Here is a 21,182-nt window from a genome sequence, read left to right on the forward strand (position 1 = left end):
ACTAAGGAGTGCCTGGCCAATGTTACCTGACCGAAGATCACCAAAAACTATAGAGGCACCTGAGAAAACCGCTCGATCTCTCTCATGGCTTAAACTGTATCAAACCATCCAGCTGTAAGAACAACACACAGACGCTATTGTCTTTGTTTTATGCTTCGTCATGGAATGCAGCCTTTCTCCTCCAGGAAACAAGGCAAACCTGTCCTGCCCCTGCCGCAGAGAGAAAGGCGTGAGGTACGGCATCAGGTGAGGTATGTCCTGTATTCAGAGTGGCAGTAGCATCTGGCGCTGGCATGGTCAACACAGATGGGGAATACTGTTTGCTGTGAGAAAACCCTGAATGCGCTATGGCTCAGGAAAGGGAAAGAGGAGCTGTACGACCCCAAGAAGGCCTTCACGTCCCTGTATGAATACATGCCCCGCACTGTTAAAGACCTGAAGCTGCAGCGGGGCGATTTGCTGGAGGTTCTGGAGGAGACAGAGCACTGGCTTTATGTGAGGAAGCAGACAGTGGGCAGAGACCGAACTAAAGGAATCACTGAGGAAAGAGGATATGTACCTAGGCAGTTTGTCAAGCCGGCGTGCAGCCTGGAAGCTCAGCCGTAAGTTTGTATTTTCACCATTACTTACAGTGAGGACTTGTAGCTGTAGTAGTAGTAGTATTGGTATCATTGTAAGTAGGAGTCTGAGAACTTGCTTCTGTCTCTGTTCAGTGTGAGGAATAGAGGCTGCATTTTGTACAGTCTATAAAAAACAAGGAGTGACTCAAAGTCATGTATTTCACCATTTATGAGAAAATGCCATTTATGAATGTTTACCACCTTACTTGAACCATTTGCTTTTGGACTTTTTGTTCAGGTAACAAGACAAAAGACATATAATCAATACCTTGTAATGTAAATGTAAAATGTAAATGTAAACCTTAATTATTCCTTTGAGCAACTGTAACCCACACATTTATGCATAGACAAACCTCTCAAGAAAAGGCTCAGACAAAAGCCTCAGAAGCTGTAATCCATGCTATATTGTAACATTACCAACACATGGGGACGGAAATGACACTCACTCTGACTTTGTATAATGAACTTCCATGTGTTTTGTTATTTTTACCTTTCACTTAAAGTTATACAAGGTGCTAGGGTGCTAGGAGGAATATGGAATATGTGCAGTATTCTGTGACATCCGCATGATCATTGTTACCATCAACGGTTTCATGGAATCTTAAAATAATGGAAACTTTTTAAAACGGTCTTTTCACATTTTCTATATCATCATTAATATTACTAAAAGGAGTGGTAGCAGCAGCATGAGTATCAGTAGTATTAGCAGTAGTAATAGTAGCAATAGTAATAGTGGTAGTAGTAAAAGTAATAGCTGTACCAGTAGGAGTAGGAATAAAGGCATTAGTAATGTCAGTGCTAGCAGCAATTACATTAATAGTAGCATTAGTTGTGGCAATAGACTAATTCATATAATATGTCAAGAGGACAAGCAAGCAAACACGAACACATTCTGTTCATGAGTAGTGGAGTGTAGTATAATATAGTATAGCATAACACAACACAGTAGAGCACAGTACAGGATCATACAAAGCATTGCAGTGCGGTACAGTGTGGTGTCAATGACTACAGGACTGTGGTATGAATGGAATGATTTTTTTATGCCATTTTTTATGTTTTCCTTGAGAGTTGCCAGTCAGGAAAGTGTGAGTCATGCCTCAGGCACTGACACAGTGTCTCTTCCTTGAGCCATATATGGAACATTAACAACAATAATAACATAGCAATAAAAATAATTTATCTACAACAACCAACCTATTTTATGATAAATAATTATCCAGTTTCTCATTCCCAATATATCATTCCATACATAAAATTAGACGTATTATGCAGCAGAGGATGTACAGCATAACAGGCTGCTACCCATGTGCACCCTGAAGTACATAACATAAGCTTCCCACAACCAACCTAGTACTACAAGATGGAAGATGCTTTTCGTGGTAAAGTGAAGGAGTGATAAGACTGATCATTATCACTTGTTAGGTGATGAAATTTTTATGGTAAGGGTAATGTAATGATGGTGCAGTGCTTATCAAAGTAATACATTACTATCATTGTTATGCTAGCAGAATATATCACAAATTTACAGTGCAGGCAATATTCTTCTATGACAGCGAAGTACTTTTTTCATCATGTGTAATATGCTACACTTGTACCTGTATTCTTCTTTGCAATATCTGATCATTTCATATCTGATTTAAACAATGTCATTAATTAAAGTCTGCTGTAGGCTTTTTTATTATTATGTTATGCTCAATTTTAATTGTGTTGTTTGTTTTATCACTACATCTACGGTACCAGTCAAAAGTTTGGACACACCTGACTAAGATAATGGGAAACATGCATTCGAAGACATTTTGATCTAAAATCTTATGCCTAAAAGCTTAACATTTTTTTTCTCTTTTGGCTACTCTAAAATATAAGATTTTAAGAGTTTTGTTTAACACTGCATAATTCCATTTGTGTTAATTCATAGTAAAAGTGCGTCTAAACTTTTGGTTGGTACTGTATGTTTGAATTGTATTGACAGTAATCTCTGCATTAATTCACTTCACACTAATTCAGTGGTCTTGAGCATCCATAGTTTCCCTCACACTCCAGCTGTTACTGCAAACTATCTTTGTCAAACTCAGTACTGTTCTTATTCTTAGGGCCTGGAAGGGAGTCTTCATTACTTCAATCAGGACCATTGTTAGTTGTTATCTGAATAAGGTGGTTCATAGCTGGAATGAACATCAACACTACATTTTAGCTATGTAAGGATGAATGCGTAGTACAGAATAAAAAGATGACATGATACATCAATCTATACATTTGATAATGTTATTCTTATTATTTTTTATCAGATGGTACTTTGATAGCATTTCCAAGCGTATGGAAGCCAAAAGATGTCTGCTCAGATCAGAGAATGGTGATGGGGCATTCCTTGTGTGGAAGAGTGAAGTGAACCAGCACCACTATCTGTCCAGTAAGGGACATCCTCTCCCTTCAGTATTGATTCACAAGCAAATATGTGCTGTTCGGCTGGACTGAACTTAACATATAACTCTTACCTTGTCCATTAGTTCAGTATTATGCATGTCCTTACAGATTTACAGATTAAGATGATATTGCATATTGCCATAACATGTTTCCACTGTTTGACTGAGCAGTCACTTCAGATGATGAAATTAGTAAACATCAGTCTGACTATAATCAAATGTTGAATTATTAAAGTAAATAAATCTATAGTAAAATGAAAATTACGGTTTTAACTACAGTAATATAATTAATTACAGTAATAGTAATATGCTGAAAGTTGTCTCTTCATTTTCTCTGGATGATCTCTTTGACTTGAAAAAAAAAAAAAACTTTTTTTAACCTAAAAATAATAGTTTATATGATTACTTATGCTTTTTCTTTGCAGTCAGGCATGGAGAGTTTGCGAGACATTATAAAATTCTGGAAGCTGATGGATTGTTCTACCTCGTATTACGCAAGAAGTTCCAGACTCTCACAGAGTTGGTGGAGTCATATGCCAAGGATGCAGACGGTCTTTGTGTGAAACTGGAGAAACCGTGTGTTAAGGCAAGGGAGAACTGATGGCAAAATGATTGCAGTTTCGCTTAACATCCTACTTGAATATTTAACGTTCACATAGGATGTTTCTTAAAAATTCTTGCTGCTTTTTTTTTTTTTTATCTTTCTCAACTTTCACCGGTTATATTCAAAACGTGGTCTTTTAAAGTTGCATGTGTTGTACAAAGCTGTTTAGTTTTTAGTTGTGTGCAAGTAGTGAAATGTTTATTAAATGCCCAGTTTTGCATTTTTAAAATGTCTTCCAGCTGGAACAGCCATCTCTGCCCACACTGAGCTATGAGGACCCGTGGGAAGTGGAGAGGAGCTCTTTGCAGAAGGTGGAGAAGCTGGGCAGTGGAGAGTTTGGAGAGGTGTGGCGGGGGTTATGGAATGGCACCACAGAGGTGGCCATTAAGGAATTCAAGGGTAAGAGGTCACCTGCGGGGAGAGGGCCATCACTGCAGGAACTATCTGCCCTGAATTAAATTATATTTACTCAGCAAATTCCATCTAGAAACAAGGCTTTTGTGTATCTCTGTGGTTAATTGTGAAAGTTATTGTGGTTGTTGTGTTTGTCTTTGGTATGGTGATGTTTTCACCTAGCCTTGGGAGATTTGGGTCTGTTTTGCCTCTTCCTTCAATATTGTTAAATCTGAATCCTGAAAAATATTTCTATGTCCTTGTCACATTTGCATTATGAGTTAAGAGGATTATGAAATGGTCAAAAATAAATTAATCATTACTTTATGAATTTTGTGATTTGTATGTTGTGGCCCAGTTGTAATGAGATTAGACTGAATCCAGGTTGTGGCTTGTTGATATGGCCTCATGTTTTGCAGTGATGAATTCAGACATTCTGAATGAGATTGAGATTATGAAGAAACTGAATCATAAGCGCTTGCTGAAGCTTTGTGCTGTGTGCACCAATAACGAGCCATTCTGCATCGTCACTGAACTCATGAAGAACGGCAGCCTGAAAAGATTCCTCAGAAGTAATGCCACCTCTTCCATAATTTATAATAACTTATATCTTATTTTATATCTTACATTAATATATTACCATAATAGTCAATACACAAAAATTCAAATTCTGTTATGATGAGTCACTGTTTGGAAAAGTGTTTACTTTTGTGAAAATAGTGAAAATAGCTTCTATGAATTACAATATTTCAAAATGAATTTCTATATTTCTTCAGACCATAAACAGGCGAAGGATATTGAGTTCTCCCTCCTAATGGACTTTGCCATTCAGGTATGTTTTAATAATACAGGTGATTTTTTTTTAAACAAATGTGTTCAGGTGAATTGTGTATTAATGAATGCATGTTGTCCCTTCCAGATCATTGCATTAAGCACAACTCTTAGATTATTTAGCTAGCTAGTTGTAACTGAGTATTGCACTTGATGCTATCTGTTATAAGCCTCAACATAGATCTACTGTATATGCACAAAGAAAGGATATGAGGAATTGTTGTGCATCACTTAACGCATGTTTTCCTTCGCAGATCACAGAGGGAATGGCATATCTGGAAACTAAAGGTATTGTCCACAGAGACCTAAGGGCGGATAACATTCTCCTCACAGATATGCAGTCCTGTAAGATAGCCGACTTTGGCCTAGCACAGAACACCTTTTCAGAAGAACAGAAATCTGACATGGGTAAGGAGTATGATCCTTTTTATTTTCTGATATTTTCTTTTCTGTGCAAAATGCAGGGAAAAATGTGCCAGTAAATCTGTCCTTCACAACCTTGCCTTAAACTGATGTATTTGTTGGCTATAGTGTTAATAAATAAAAAACAGACATGGGAAAATCTCACTAAACCTGTTTCACCATAGGTTGCACTACAATCATCCCAAATAAAATATGAGCAAAACTGTAAAACAATTGAAACCATATCAAAAAGATTTTCTAACACTAAATTTTTCTTAACATAAATTTGTGACAATTTTGGCAAACGGCAATGAACGTGTTCTTCCCAAGGGGAGAAGATTCCGGTAAAATGGATGGCTCCGGAAATCTTCAAAGGAGAGAAGTACACCACGAAGTGTGACATCTGGTCATTTGGAATCCTGCTCGGTGAGATTATGACTTACGGAGAGGAACCATATTCAGGTAAGGTGACTCATCATAATTCAGCATTACTGATTAGGCCTCATTACATTAAACATTCCCCTGCACGGCTGCCCTAAATGTCACGCCGTAACTGCCGTGTGTCACCCGACAGGTAAAGAAAAGGCGTCGTGCATAAACGCGGTGCTGCGAGGTTACCGCATGCCTAAGCCCGCCGACTGCCCCCAGTCAGTGTACGACATCATGCTGCTGTGCTGGAAGTCAGACCCCCTGGAGAGACCAGCCTTCCTCAACCTGCAGGAGCGGCTGCTCACTCTGGTCCAAGAACCCGAGGTGGATGGTGCACCAGCAACGTGAAGCAAGGAGAAGGACATACATTTTCCCCGGGAAATTATTACAGAAAATTTTTCTCATTACATCAAACTTACCACAAGAACATCTTACATATTTTGCCATGACTTGTGAGTAATTCACATCAGTGTACTACGGAGATTCCAAATGTGAACAGAAATTGTAGATGCTGCTTATCCCTGGTGTTTCCAGTGTAGATGTGACTTGACAGGGGGCCAACACCAGTGAACAAGGCATCAGTGGATGCCTATGCATGAAATGTCATGAATATTAAATATTAAAATATAGAAAATATTAATGATTAATAATATAATTAATTAATATTGTTAATATTACTGAAAGGGCATTACTTAGAGATCACTTTAGAGACACTGTAAGCACCACTGAAAAATTAGGAGATGTAATCAAATCCTAAAAACTGAACATACCACATATAGCCTGGGCTATGATTGTACATAAAGCAGCATTAATTGCATTTCTTCAGTTATGTAGCTAGCTAGTTTGAACTAAGTATTGCACTTCATAAGTCTGTTATTAACCTCAGTACAGATCTACTATTTAGCTAAAAGAGTGTTTCTGAATGTTTTATATTCATAAATTCCATATGTATGCACTCAGCAGGAGGGACTCTGGTCATAATAATCATTTCTGTGTTCTGTGCCTTATTTATTTGTTACAATGTGCATAGTTAGTCACAATAGCCAGATAGCTAGAGTCTTTAGGGGCACATTTTATTTGGAGTGAGCTAACTAACTTATTCTATGAGAACATAATTCTTAAAAATGCATTTTTGAATGTCAATTAGCTTGAGCTGATACTATTCCGGTAAATGACATTTGTAGTAATATTTCATGTCTTATGTCTGAGACTAGAGGGTTCCACTGTGTCCCGGCTAAATTCCCACTATGGCCATTTTTTTAATATGGCCATCTAATGATTCCCCAGTTTAACTGGCTAAACAATTCCCTCTCTCTACCTCTTCTGATATGTGGTGATTTGGTGCAAAATATCTGCCATGCATCACATAGGTAGGGGCTACACACAGGTGGAGGTTGGGGTGAGTCATCCTCAACTTCATTGTAAAGCACTTTCAGGTCCTTGAAAGATGCTATTTTAATGTAACCTATGTTATTATTATTATATTAACCTATGTTATTATAATATTAATATTACCTGTTTTTGATGACCAGCTAAAATGTTTATACAAACCTTTTGTCGTGTTGAGAGGTGAGTGTTCCACCTTTCCCTGCCGGAGATTGTAGGAGTTGGTAGGAATTTGAAAAATGTGAAAAAAGAATTTATTCATTCAAATAAATGAAAATATATATGAAAAATATGTCTCTGCATTAGTGGCTTCATATTTGGGTCAATTAAAATGTTAAATTAACCTCAGTATGGTTAATTGATGGTGTTGCTGTCACAAAGGTGTTTTGTGTGCCGTTGTAACTGTATACATGCATAGATGGTATTGCAGACATGATGTAAGATTAGAAAAAGTTAGAAAGATACAAAATGTATTGCAGTGATGGCACAATGCTGTATGTGGTGCCATCTTTTAGATGAGATACAAAACTGAGGACTTGTATGGTGCAGCAAATTGCAATTGATTGCATTTTGCAGTCACACTATGGTCATGTTAGTTGCTAACAACGACAGGAGGCCACAGCAGTGGAATAAATTGGCTTTTTTTCCAGCGGGGACAGGGATGGGATGGGGAGCTTCCAATTTTCACCGCTCTCAGTACCCTGTAACTTATTGGATGCCTGCAAGCTGGTTTTGATGACATCTGTGAGGCAGTACCAATTCTCCAATTAATGCCCTCTTTACTGCAGTGCACTGTGGGACTTGTAGTGCAATTAAGTCACATTAGTGTGAGGGGGGAATCATTGTATTCACCTCGCTTTCCTAGCTTTCCAAGAGATTGTCACAGTGAGGTGAGCCTAAAGTGGTACAATTAGCAATCACTAGAAATTGAAAGACAAAGGGTTAAAAAATGTCAATCAATCAATCAATCCATAAAGCATTTGAACATAGTTGATTTCAAAGCTATATACTGTGAAATTAGGACATTAAAGGTCAAAATAAGCTTTTAAAAGTGATTCTGTCTTAAAACATTTTCTCTGGAACTATAATTTTAGAAACCAAACAGTCTGTCATTACTATTCATTGATTTTATTGGGGGATAAGAGTGATTTCTGACTCTGGAGGTCATGTTAATGCAGAAATCATGGCAACCAAGAGTGACTATAGAGATGTGAGAGTGGAAGTTGCCAGGCTCACCAACACACCTGTCTGTACATATCACACCTGTCTGTACATATCACACCTGTCTGTACATATCACACCTGTCTTAAGATGTGGCAGTGATGATGTTCATGAAGTGACATTGCTTTGGTTCAAATCACTTTTGGGAAACATATTTGAAATGCATAAGAGCTTTATTACAATAGGAATATCAAATCTTCAATAGAATATTATTTTCAATAATTTCAATGAATACAATAAAACAAATAAAACAAAAAAGTAAAATGAATATACATTTTAAATGGAATGACAATGAATATAATAATATAACTGACCAATCTGAAAGAGTTAAAGGTTAAAATGTTGACCGTTTAAGCGGAAGAGCACCACATGCTAAAGGACAGCAATATGGAAAAGATCACATTGTGCTGGAGCTGTAAAAATAAATATCAAATGACAGCCTTAAAAATGCAATATCATTGCAATGTCATGCAATGTCCACATATCATTCCCTGTGAGAACCAGGGGCCATGCAGGATCAGACCCCACATAATGAAGTTCAGTCAGGAAAACCGAAATGACAAGAAAATATGTTATTTGACTTAGAAACAGAAACTGATGTTGCTGCTCCCGTTCCACTAAACAGCACTTTCTTACATCTCGGAATAGACACGCTTTATAATATGGTCTAATTCTACTTAATTACAGCCCCACCTTCCCACAAGTACATTGGAGTAATGTTTAAATTCGTAAACATGCAAAAGGGAGGCACATCCCAGTATTTTTTCCCAACATAATTTTTTTAAATTATGAATTCCCATTTCATATGTGTGACAACGTCCTTGTCATAACGCAACCAATGCTGAATTATAAGCGGTAGAATGGTAGAATCAGGTACCCGTCACCATGGTGACACCAGCGGGGCCAGGTGTTCATGATCAGGGGTGTGCCTCGTACTGCCGCTCTGTGGCGATGAAAAAGTCCTCCAGGGTGTACTGCAGGTGCTCAAAGGTGGGCCTCTCCTCCGGGTACTCCCTCCAACAGGACATCATCAGGTCATACAGCTCTGCGGGACAGTGCTCTGGACATGGCATCCGATAGCGCCTGTCCAGGTTTCTAATGACCTCAGGGTTTGTCATACCTGCAGTCACAATAGGGACAACATCATATTCCATTACATTATTGTCATTTAGCAGGCGCTCTTATCCAGAGCGAGATAGGTTACATTTTTATCCATTTATACAGCTGGATATTTACTGAGGCAATTGTGGGTTAAGTACCTTGCCCAGGGGTACAATAGCAGTGCCCCAGCACAAGCTCTGCTTCTTAACACTATGCCAGAGGCGCTATGTCACATCACTCATTGATTTATTTATTTTGTTTGTTAACCAGGGGGTCTTTTTCGAGGGATTCATTCCCTGAAGGGCTGCAGGATAAGTGGCTGTGCCCTACCTGGGATTTGAACCTGCAAGTTCACTTCCCTTACCAAGCTGCCCGGGAGTTAAAATAAAATAATTAGCTGTTCATAATATTTGATTAATTGAAGATGGAGATGACACGGAAAGTGTTCCTGACAGAAAATTTGTTTTGCTCACATTACCTGGATAAGGTACTCTCCCGTACGTCACAACCTCTGTGAGGAGAATGCCAAAAGACCACACATCAGACTTGATGCTGAACGTGCCATAGTTGATTGCCTCCGGTGCCGTCCATTTGATGGGAAACTTTGCACCTGAACAGAGTAATGGCACAAAAAGACCATGCTGAGAAAATGAGTAAAAAAAAGAGCTAAAGGACCCAGTGACTAAATGTCTCTATAAGTTGTCTTGAACCCACACAAAACCATTTTAACATCTCAGCTTCATAACAGGAGTTTTTTCATCAATGGAAATAGTGCCTGTCAAGAACTGTAGGCAAAAGACTAGATGAAAACATGAGTTTACTAGAATAAATATTCTGAAAGAGGAAACTAGCCATTTCTGTACTACTGTATTCAGTCATGCCATACCTTCCTGTGCTGTGTACTCAGTCTCTATGACTCTGGCCAATCCAAAGTCAGCAATCTTGCAGTGCAATGATTCGGACACTAGGATGTTGGCTGCCCGCAGATCCCGGTGGATGTAGTTTAGTCTCTCAATGTAGGCCATTCCCTCTGCAATCTGTGGTGTGGGAAACATTCACAAGATTACTCTGATCATGAGTACATGCTGGATCATGTCCAGCACAGAAAGGACAGTACATGGGCTCATCGGTTTACACATGTGTGCCGTCTTCAGTGCAGAAATCTGTAAAACCCATGACCACCAGCTTTCCTACAATTAGCCTTGTCTTTCAACAATATTTTCCTCACATAAATCATAACAGATGGAGCAAACGTAAGAGCTGCGATTCAATATTCAGGCCGGTGCTTCAAACTGTGAGCAGAAAAAATGTGGGTTTTATGATATTGAGAATTTATGTTGTGTTAAAAAAACATGTGAAATACATTCTAAGCTTAGAAATGCATTCAGCGTTTTGCAGCAAAAAATGTACCGTGCAGCACCTCTTACATCAGTGAGAAAACCGTAGGAGCTGCCTTGTGGCTAGATCATATTTTTAGAGCAGATCTGCTCATTGAGACCACTCACATCCACCACCAGAGCATTTTGCTCAGCTTGATGGCGTTCCCTCTGTGAAGTGGTTTCAACAGGATGCGCACTGTCTCAGGAAATAACATGCATGTGTCTCAGAGGTGTGGAAAACGGCAGAAAGTACATCATATCCTGTCCGGATGTTAATAAGTGATAGAGGGTACGGTTTGAGAATGAGGATGTATACACATATACAACGGAACATGAATTGTAATGACAGCATTGACACTTTTTCCAAAGTTAGATACTTTAGTTTTCTTTCATGACGTGTGTGATTGCTAAGTAACCAAAATATCTCTGTCGTTTATTTATATTCATTTAATTTGTGACATGATTATCTCTTGAGAACACAATGAAATCAGCCATGTGCATTTCTCTATTTTAGTAGGAGGGAAACCAATTGTAAACACAAAATTGAATATAATACAATAAAGTACAATATAATCATTAATACAATATTATGTAATGTTTAGTGTTATTTGATTTGTATTTATACATTTTTGTCTTCATTGAGCAGAATGAAAAATTATGGACAATGGAAAGGGTAAAAACTGCTTATTTTCATTTCTGGGCCACTGTCACAAATTCAGTTTTAAAAAAAAAAAAACATTACTATGAATAGATTTGCCTCAGAAATATTATCACTGGGGTCTACAATCAGAAATTGAGATTTTATCACTAAATACAAAATGGATGGCAAATAATTACTATCTTTCAACAGTGCCTTCCAGTGCTTATTTAACCCTTTACACATTCTACACATTATTGTTATTATATTTCAAACTTAGTATAAGTTTCCAAAGAATTATTCAGCTTGATTTTTCAGTGTGTTAAAATGATCATGTGCTTCTCAGAGAAATCATTTTCCTGACCTGTGCTGACATGTCAATCAGCTTAGGAAGTGTGAGGCGGTTTCCTTCATCTGTCTTCAGGAAGTCGAGCAGACTCCCTGCAGATGAGAAAAAATACACACATGCACACACACACACACACAGACACACACGCACATACACACGTACATACACACACGCAGAGGCTTCCATGAACAGCACAAGGAATATCAGTGATCCTCTGCATTACACATTAAGTGTAACACTTCCATGCTATTTCAGCCAGTTGGTTGGTTAAGTTGGTTTTGATTGTGACATAAACATGACATTTTAATCCATGTTGGCTACCCTACAGGTGGATATAAACAATGTCTTAAATAATATTTAAGAGTCAGAATAGTATGGAGATTTATGTAACATGCTATATTGTTATTAAAAACAATGCTGAAATCAGCAGTGATCATCCCCACTGACAGTAGGAGACATAATAGAAATGATCTTCAAGACATGAAAGCTATGTACGCGATGACATAGATGCTCACATGTTATAAGTTTTACTTGATCAGTGCATGTGTCATACGCATCTGATAAAGAGCATAATTTCAATCTATTTATATGCACACATGAACATACTTATTAGCTTTCTTTTATTTGCATATGCTCTTAGATAGGAAGACAAGAAGAAAACCAATAAAACCTGCAAAGAGACAAACATTCATGCTGCAAACCTTAATCAAGGACAACTGTTCTAGTGGCATTGCTGAATTACTGCAAATCCCAGAATGCAACTCACCATTAGTCATAAACTCAGTGACGATGAGGATGGGCTCCTTTGTGACGACGGCGTAGAGACGAACTAGCCTGTCATGCTGTAGCTGCTTCATCAGGTTGGCCTCCTGCAGGAAGGCCTCTGGCTCCATGCTGCCCTGCTTCAGGGTCTTAATGGCCACTTTCTGGGTGCTCTTATAGTAGCCTGTGCAAACAAACAATAGAGTGAAATTACAGCTGAATTCAATGATATAACATCTGCAGAAAAGTCAGGCGAATCACAGCCAGGTGAAGTGTGTAGGTATCTGTGGCATCAAATGCTGTATGGGGCACCGACAAGATGAGTGGCTTCCATAAATCCTGTGAAATCTGTCTCCAGGATCACATAGCTGTCAACAACTCAACTGATGCACTGTATATTGTTGCAAACTCTGAGAATACAATCAATCAATCTTTGTTTTTTTTTATAGTGCCATTTAAAAACAATCTCTGTAATAAAACCATACTCTTAAGTCTAACAAATTTCCTTTGTCATCAATAAACTAAAACATCTTGAAGTAGTGAATGTGCCAATGAGGATGTTTTTGGTAATATATGAGGTCTGTTTGGTGTAGTGATTACAGAACTGGATGCATATCCAGAAGTTCTGAGTCACAGGAAGGCTGTTCGGTTGTTCACTAGATCACCAAACTGTCCCAGCTAAATATCCAACTGGAGAAAATGGTTTACATGCCAAACTTAATCTGTGAACATTACTACCACTACAATTACTTCTACTATTACTACTACTACTATCACTAATAATAACAGTAATGATAATATCAATTATAAGAAGAAGAAGAATGCTAATAATAATAACAGGTGTCTCTCACCCATCCACACTTCTCCAAACTGTCCTGCACCAAGTTTCTTCACCATCTTCAGCGTTTCACGAGGAATCTCCCAGGTGTCCTGCATCCACGGGTACTGAGGGTTGAGCGCCTTGCATGGGATGGTGAGTCTCTGACACAGCCCATCCGCTTTCCCTGGAGGGATGGAACAGGAGCCACACACAGGATTCTAAACACCTCACTGCTCAGACTTTTAGCTATTTACTGCTCACACTGTTGCTGTTAGTTCTGCCCAGGCCATGGGTTACATTTGGGAGGGCATTGGTGCTTTCTAACTGTGATGATTAAGTGGTTGAATCAACTAAAGCTACAAGCTCAGTGTAACTGTGAGTCAGTCTCTGTTCTGTCGTTACTGTTTTGTTCTGCATGAAATGCTGTACTTGATAGTTTCCCATGGCTAGTATGTGTAACCCAGCTTGTCTTTATGTCGTAGTAAATTTGCTTTGAAAGATAGTGGACACTTGTATTACCAGCCTGTCCTACTCACTGGAGTAGTGCTTCACCAGCTCCTGCAGGGAGGAGAAGCTGATCTTTGGAGAGATGTAGAAGCCGCCAGAGTCCAGGGAGCGGATTTTATAGTGTTTTACTACGTCTCCATGCTTCGGCACCTCATCTCTGATGGACAAAGAGAACGCCCCTGCAACAGAAGTCATTTTGCCGCAGTCAGGTTCACAACAGGCTTAGCTCAGAGAACCTAGTGTTTTACATAATGATAATAAGATCTAGTGACTGATGTATGGTAGTGTACTTGGCTTCCCTTGTCTAGTCAGGTTTCACAGGTTAACTTGCGGTAGGGCTTGAATAGTGTTTTTCGCACAATAACTGGTCTGATACTGTTGTTCAACTTGAATGGATACACTTCAGTTCTGTTCTGAAGTCGCTCTGGATAAGAGTGTCTGCTAAATGAGTGTAATGTAATATAAAGGCTGTCTGTTTGTTACCTTCCCCTCTCTCTCATGTTGGCACAAGAAGGGTACAGTACAGTTGCTGGTACACAGAGCTTAGACACAGCCTTGCTGGAGGTAAACTGACCTTTGCTGGTTTCACTCTCCCGGATCAGGAAGGCTCCAGCTTTGTTCCCCGGGGCTAGAAGCAGACGCTCGGTATCTCTGCGGCTCAGATTCTTGAAGAACCATCTAAAAGAAAACAAGAAAGATTTTCTGGAATCAGCCATTTACAGTAAAGAGACCACAGAGAATGTGTGGAATTAACCCTCAAACTTCCTGGAGAAAACCCCATCAACAAGGCACACACCTTCATTGCAAGAACTCCTGGTGCTTTATTATACAAACACCCTAATGGATTTATATTACATTCATTACATTACATTCATTTAGCAGACGCTCTTATACAGAGCAACTTCCAGTACAAGAGAACATAAGTATCCATTCAAGTTGATTGAACAACAGTGTCAGACTACGCTAACAATAGTCTCAGATGAGTGAGTGTGAGCATAACAACCTGACTAGAAAAGGGATGCCAAGTATACTACCATATCAACGTGCTATGTCTGCACAAGTGACATATTGGCAAATATTGTTGAAAAAATGTATATTCCACATTTCTATTCTTTGAAAAGTCAACACAATTTAGGACACTGTTGAGATCACAAAATACTCTGTGCACTTTTCAAAGGCAGTATACAGTAAAACAGATGAAGCATCTACAGTGGGCATTATAAATGTGCACTCACCTCTCCGCCTCTAGTGTGTCCAGTCTGGCTACGTATGTGGGTGGAATATATCCCTCTTTTCCTGTGGCTAATGACTTAGCCAACCACCAACCCCCTTGACTTCAAAAGAGGGAAGGACATGATCACCAACAATGTCTCTCTTAAACACTTCGGAGGACATTTCAGATAGTTTAGAAACAAACCCAGAAAAAAACAGCAGATCAAACTACTAACAACAACCATAAATTTATGAAAGTTAAGGCAAGGGTACAAGTAACAGATAACATAACCTCAAAGCTGCGAGATGGATATGAGCTACTATGTTATAGAATAGGCATGATCTGGAATTTTGAGGCCAGGTGTAGTGGAATTATAAAAATCTAATTTTGAATGCATGGTGAAGTAAGATCAGGATGTTACCTGCACTTACAGTAATTACAGTTCTCCCATGCTTGTATTGTAATTACAACACTGATAAGCAGCAGAACATGGCAAAGCTTAAATCTGCTTTAATGCTGTGAGTGTATTTGTGGTGCAATGGTAGGTGTATCGTGGTGGTTCCCTGATGTCTGTAGTTTCTTCAGGTGGTATGCAGCTGGGCCTCTTGGGATACCAGTTGTCAAGGGGAAACAGTTACTGTAATTTAGACTTAGACTATCGGAGCTAAAATAATGGTGCAAAGACCCAGTGACACCTGCTGATGGCATTTTTGTGCAGTACTTGTGAAACCTGCTGTTAGCATGTTTGTTTGTGCAGTGTGTCTGTGAAACTTGCTCAGCACAGGTGCAGCTAAAATACATTAGTTAAAAACACTACCTAAATGCCGTTTTTTTTTTTTTTTTTTTTGCCTGGAGTGCCTAAGAAAATAATTGTGATTTAGCGCCCCCTGTGGACACTCATGAAAACATGCAGACGTGTAAATTTAACATGTTGCTGCATAGACACACCAAGAGCAGGTTTGACACATGAGATCCGACAGCTGCAGTAACATCGTACTCACTCAGTAATAATCTTCAGTTTTTCCCCTTTCTGAAAAGGGAGGTCATGGTCGTTCACTGGTGTGAAATCATACTGAGCAAGGACAATGTCTTTCTCTGAAATCAAACAAAATGTGTTTCATTTTAAACAAGCAAATATGTATTTGTATAGGAGCTGACAATGATTCAGCTTATGCAACCCAACTATTTTTGCTCAGTTGAATACCTAGATGTGCTTATCTACTCAAATGTCCAAATGTATCATTTTGCTGTACTCATAGACATCATTTATGCTGGGGACACCGGGGACATGTCACCTCCACTTTTTGTCATGGCCCATTTCATCCCCACCACTTTTTGAAAGCCTTTAGTTAGTTAAACACGCCAAACCCGTCGTTGTCCCCAGCACTTTTCAAAACAAACTGACACCCATGGCAGTACTCATATCCTGCCATTCCTGCCACACAACCAAATTATATCATGGGGCATAATAACATAGAGCCCTCATGAAGAAGCAATATGCGCAAAAATATATGTGACAGATATTACAGAAATGTGCTGATTTGTTCTCTCCATCAAGTATTATTATTATTGCTGCTGCATTCCTGTAGCATGTAAAAATCAGTAACAATGTCTGTTGGCAATACCAGGTTCTGGAGGGCCCAGTCTGTGCTCCTGAGGCTCCTGTGAAAATGAAAATATTGAAACATAAAGCAATCTACAGCACCCTGCAGAGCTACAATAAATGGATACAATAAAAGATCTTATATGACTTATTTTCAAAAGTCTTTTTCCATAGTTTATGTGGTGCTTCGTCTCTTTAAGGAAATTATCATAATGCTTGCTCAACACATCAAAGAAGTAATTGCAGTAAAGAACCTCACACAGCTGTCTTTAATGTTACTTTAATGTTCTTTTCCTCTCACTACCTGATACCCCTACCACATTGGAGAAGGAACTTTCTAGATAGTAATTACTTTCCATACTTTGTGCAGTATGACATTTGTCACAGTAGATACGTACAGGGGGTGGTCCACCCAAAGGGAATGAGTTGTTTATTGGTCCATCTGCTTCATGCTGTTTGGTGCTGCCTTGTGGTCTCAACCCACTGAAAACAGAGCCCATTCTTCACAAAACAACAAGACATTTAAAAGTGGGTACAGGGCATGTCAAGTTTTCAGAAAATTAAATAATGAAGACTGAGGCTGAAATTACATCACCCTCTTGCCACTAAAAAACCTGTTTTGTTTGTATTAGCAGTTTCTGTACATTTTAAACTTCAGAAATGGGAATATCAAATTTGTAACACAAAAACATGCAAAAAATAAACACAGAAACAAGCAAAGAATTATTTTAAAGCTTAATTAAAACAGGAACTGTGTAACTGCTAATCTCATTAAATGTAATAGTAATCTTACTCCTGTAGTTACAAAAACTACAATCTGTTCTTTAAATTGTTATGCTAGGATCAATAATTCATTCTTTGTGCAATCTGTATCAAGCTTCACCATGGCTCTGAAATGAAGAGACAGCACTGTACATGGGATGCGGAATTTGTATCATAACCAGATTTTAAAAGAAAGACCTTATAAGAGTTCAGCAAAACATTCACAGTCCAAGGGCCGCCATTAATTACGCGACACATTTACCCAATATTGCTGTAATTCTGTAAAATGTTACTGAAATATTCTGCAAAGTTGAAATATGAAAGGGAGCTCTTTTGTGATAGTTTTAAGTGTCTAAATTCAGATGATTGGTGTAACACATGTAGAGCTCCAGAGATGGAATTTTGTGTCTATGGTACTTTGTGAATGTATTGTCAAATCTGGGTTATTATAGCCGAATTACAGTCTCCGATGGTCTAGTTTATGATTATCAGCACAAATAAAAACAACACAAAGTGTTTAAACATTTTTCCCCCATCATGGTTTGTTGTTTATAGTTTGCTGTGTTTTTATTATTATTATTATTTTAGTTTTCCTTGTGTGACCTCATGAAGAAGAGCTGAATAAGATTTTTTTAAATTTATTTAAAAGGTTTTATTTAGTGCTGTGGTGCTCTCTCTGTATTTAAACACACATACAAAGGCAACAATTTGCATCTTATTCTTGGTTTTCAATTGTTTCCAAACCGTCACACAGTGTTTCAATGTAGGCATTTTTATATAGTATTCACACTATATAAAATAAAAATTTATATTTTGTGTATTTATATATTGTTCATTATGAATATTTGATTTAATCCCATATTTATCTAACCCTTTTCTGAGAAAATTATGTCATAGCCAGGAACAGAAGCCCTGTTTTAACATTGCATTAGTAGGTGAGAGGGGTTCATTTCCAGACCTAGCTGATGCTTTTTAGGCCAGGATGTACAATGTTGTAATAACAGTAGATAATACAGTTTACATAATTATAAACTATTCACATTGATGCCATTTTTGATATTTATAGAACTATTTCAGAATGCTAATATACCTAATGTTTATGGTCATTGTTGCTTCCCGGTACTCTCAGAGTATTTAGTATAAAGCAATGCATTGTGTTAATTGTCAGTTTTAATTCCACTGTTTGCATGACAAAATAAATCTCAACAATAAGTAATATTATAGTTCTGCAGTTTCTTTTTTTCTGAGTGTGTAAAATTTAATTGCCACTATAGAAATAGATGCCACTTTGAGTGGGCAAGTATTGGAAACACAAGAGACCAACCTATCTCACCTGGAACGTCCTTTGAATCGATTATAGGTTTGAGATATGTCAGAAATAGAACAAAATTATCTACAGTGAATTGTTCTGTCTTAGGAAAAAGAATCACTGCCTTTTTGTTCTTGTTAAGTAAAAATCATATACTGTGGTTTAATATCTCTCTCACACACACTCTCTCTCTTTCACCCTAGGTCAATCAAAAAAGAAATAAAAATATGTTTATATTATATGACTATATTTATTTTATTTTTAAATTGGTATATAAATGGCCATCTTGGGTACAATGTGTGTATGTGTAAGGGTGTAATCCCCTAATCCTTGCAAATTTTACCATGTCTGCCTCATGATATCATGCACCAATTAATATACACATGAGAAAGACACATTGATCTATACAATCTTTGAACAAAAACAATTATGGACTCTATTTACTTAGCATATGCAATCTTTGAATAAAACAGATTGTGGACACCTATAATATGCATGAACATCAAACATTTTGAGCATTATTTGTATTTTAATTCTCTGTTCAGTAAACATGCAACATTATTTAAGATATATTTTAAAATCTTATCTGCACCAAGAGTTAGGTATAGTATGTATAGTGTATACCATGTATAACAAATGTATATAATAAATGCCCATTTGTTATTTTAATAAAGGCAGATAATAATTATTATAAAATGGAGTATGAGATAATGTATAAATTAGATATTCAGCACCAGAGGCAAATACACTTCATGAAGCTGTGTTCATGTGTGTGTATATACCCAGTTCTCCAGGTATTAGATTACCTTTGCTTTCAGACAAGTGAGCAAGTGTCCCTCTCAGTAACACAGGTTAGTCTCTGGAGACTCTCATAGGTTTCAGCAGCACTAAATCAGAGATGAGAATACATCCATTATAAGTTGCTTAAAACCAAAGATTTATATAGCACAGAAGTATTTTGTATCAGTATATATAGGGTAAGAACATCTTTATGCTTTACATGGAAAGGACAGGCTAGCTAACATTTGTTATTTTTATGTGTTTAATATTTTTACAGAAAGAGTACCCTGGTCTTTTCCAAGTGTTTTTAAGATTACTCTCTGGAGACACTTCAAAGAAGACTTTAATTACATTCTCTCTCACAAGTGAAATCTATAGAGTTGTAATATATAAATAAATAAAAATAAATGTGCTTAAATAAATAATGTTTTTCTTTCATTTCCATTATTCCCGCAAGAGAAAAACTAAAAGCTTGAACTTTAAAACCCCTGAGTATTCTTTAACTAGTCTGTAGTGCTTATTTAACTGAGTCAACTAAAAAGTCAGTTAATTAACTAATTAATAATTAACTTGTATTTAATTAATTTATTAGACAAGGATACACCAAGTTCCATATGCAGAGGTAGACTTAAGTGTGATTAAGTCTTAAGGGGTGTAATTTCACAAGTTAGTCACAATTAGCGATGATACTTTCTTAAAGGGAATAATACTTTATATGCAGGTAATATCATGTTTTCATTCATGTTATCATCTGAACTTTCTATAAGCCTTTCAATATTGCACTTCAACCAAGACAGTAAAACAGACAACAGCACTGTAATGGCAAAAAAAAAGTTTTACTTACAGATGGATGAATCTCCCCAAAAAAGCATGAAAGAACTAAAATGGAAATATTTATTGGAAACAAAGAGGCATATCAAAATAAGAAATAGACTGTGAGAAGTAGGTAAAATGCTGGACTTAATGTCTGTTCAGAGTTTCCTGGGCTTTGGGGTCCGTTTGCTGTAGCAGGCCAAACCCTGAAAACGGTTTGAAAGCCCCCCCAAGTGGAGTGCGGTGTGACTGGCTGCAGCCGCAGGCTTATGGGAAACTGCTGCGCCGACAGAGAGAGCAGGAAGTGGCACAAACAGCCCGAACAGCTGATTAACAAACGGCAGCAGCAACAACTCTGCTCACTGTGAACTATTTCAAATCACCCCGATACAGAGCTTCAACGCGTTACTCTTTTTCTCTCTGTGTACTTTCAACCTCGACACGACTGAGACTCAGTTCTCAGCACCATTCACATTCTTGTGTTGTGTGCTTGTATTGACAAGGCATACAGGTACCAGCTACATACAGTCAAAGCATCTAAGGGAATGGGGAAACATACGACATGTGTTGTCAGGATCAGGCAGCATATAGTGCAGCCAAAGACAACCAAAAACCTGGAACAATATTACAAAATTGTATTGATAACAGGACTGCAATTTGATGCTCCAGCCAAATGAAAGTACGTCTGAGTACTGGGCTGTTTTAATATCATGACTTAAGGCTTGGCTAGAAATCTTTATATATTAATTTAAAAGCTGTCTTACCTGTCATCACACAAAGTGCTGTATGGGATTGTAAAATTGGTGTTGTTTAGGTATTCATAAGGTATTTCCATCTTGGT

The 21,182-nt window shown here is 37.8% G+C and overlaps 2 protein-coding genes across 2 annotated transcripts; one reads left to right on the forward strand and one right to left on the reverse strand.

The window, feature by feature from the left end:
* Positions 1–271: 271 nt before the first annotated feature.
* On the forward strand, positions 272–7,176 carry si:ch73-340m8.2 (tyrosine-protein kinase SRK3). Its single transcript, XM_036542745.1, has 9 exons — positions 272–602; positions 2,906–3,027; positions 3,466–3,626; positions 3,884–4,043; positions 4,457–4,609; positions 4,814–4,869; positions 5,123–5,276; positions 5,601–5,732; positions 5,845–7,176. The coding sequence occupies exons 1-9, from the start codon at positions 307–309 to the stop codon at positions 6,045–6,047; spliced, it is 1,437 nt and encodes a 478-aa protein (XP_036398638.1). The 5' UTR covers positions 272–306; the 3' UTR covers positions 6,048–7,176.
* A 2,047-nt stretch (positions 7,177–9,223) lies between these two features.
* Positions 9,224–19,581, reverse strand: LOC118786536 (tyrosine-protein kinase Blk-like). Its single transcript, XM_036541636.1, has 13 exons — positions 19,555–19,581; positions 17,076–17,178; positions 16,700–16,736; positions 16,076–16,169; positions 15,097–15,195; positions 14,436–14,539; positions 13,891–14,040; positions 13,386–13,538; positions 12,539–12,718; positions 11,788–11,864; positions 10,294–10,444; positions 9,886–10,017; positions 9,224–9,426 (listed from the first exon to the last, which is right to left on the reverse strand). Exons 2-13 carry the CDS (start codon positions 17,175–17,177, stop codon positions 9,224–9,226), a joined length of 1,482 nt encoding a protein of 493 aa, XP_036397529.1. The 5' UTR covers position 17,178; positions 19,555–19,581.
* Between the last annotated feature and the right edge of the window lie 1,601 nt (positions 19,582–21,182).

This window comes from Megalops cyprinoides, chromosome 12 (genome assembly GCF_013368585.1).
Source record: "Megalops cyprinoides isolate fMegCyp1 chromosome 12, fMegCyp1.pri, whole genome shotgun sequence".
Lineage (NCBI taxonomy): Eukaryota > Metazoa > Chordata > Actinopteri > Elopiformes > Megalopidae > Megalops > Megalops cyprinoides.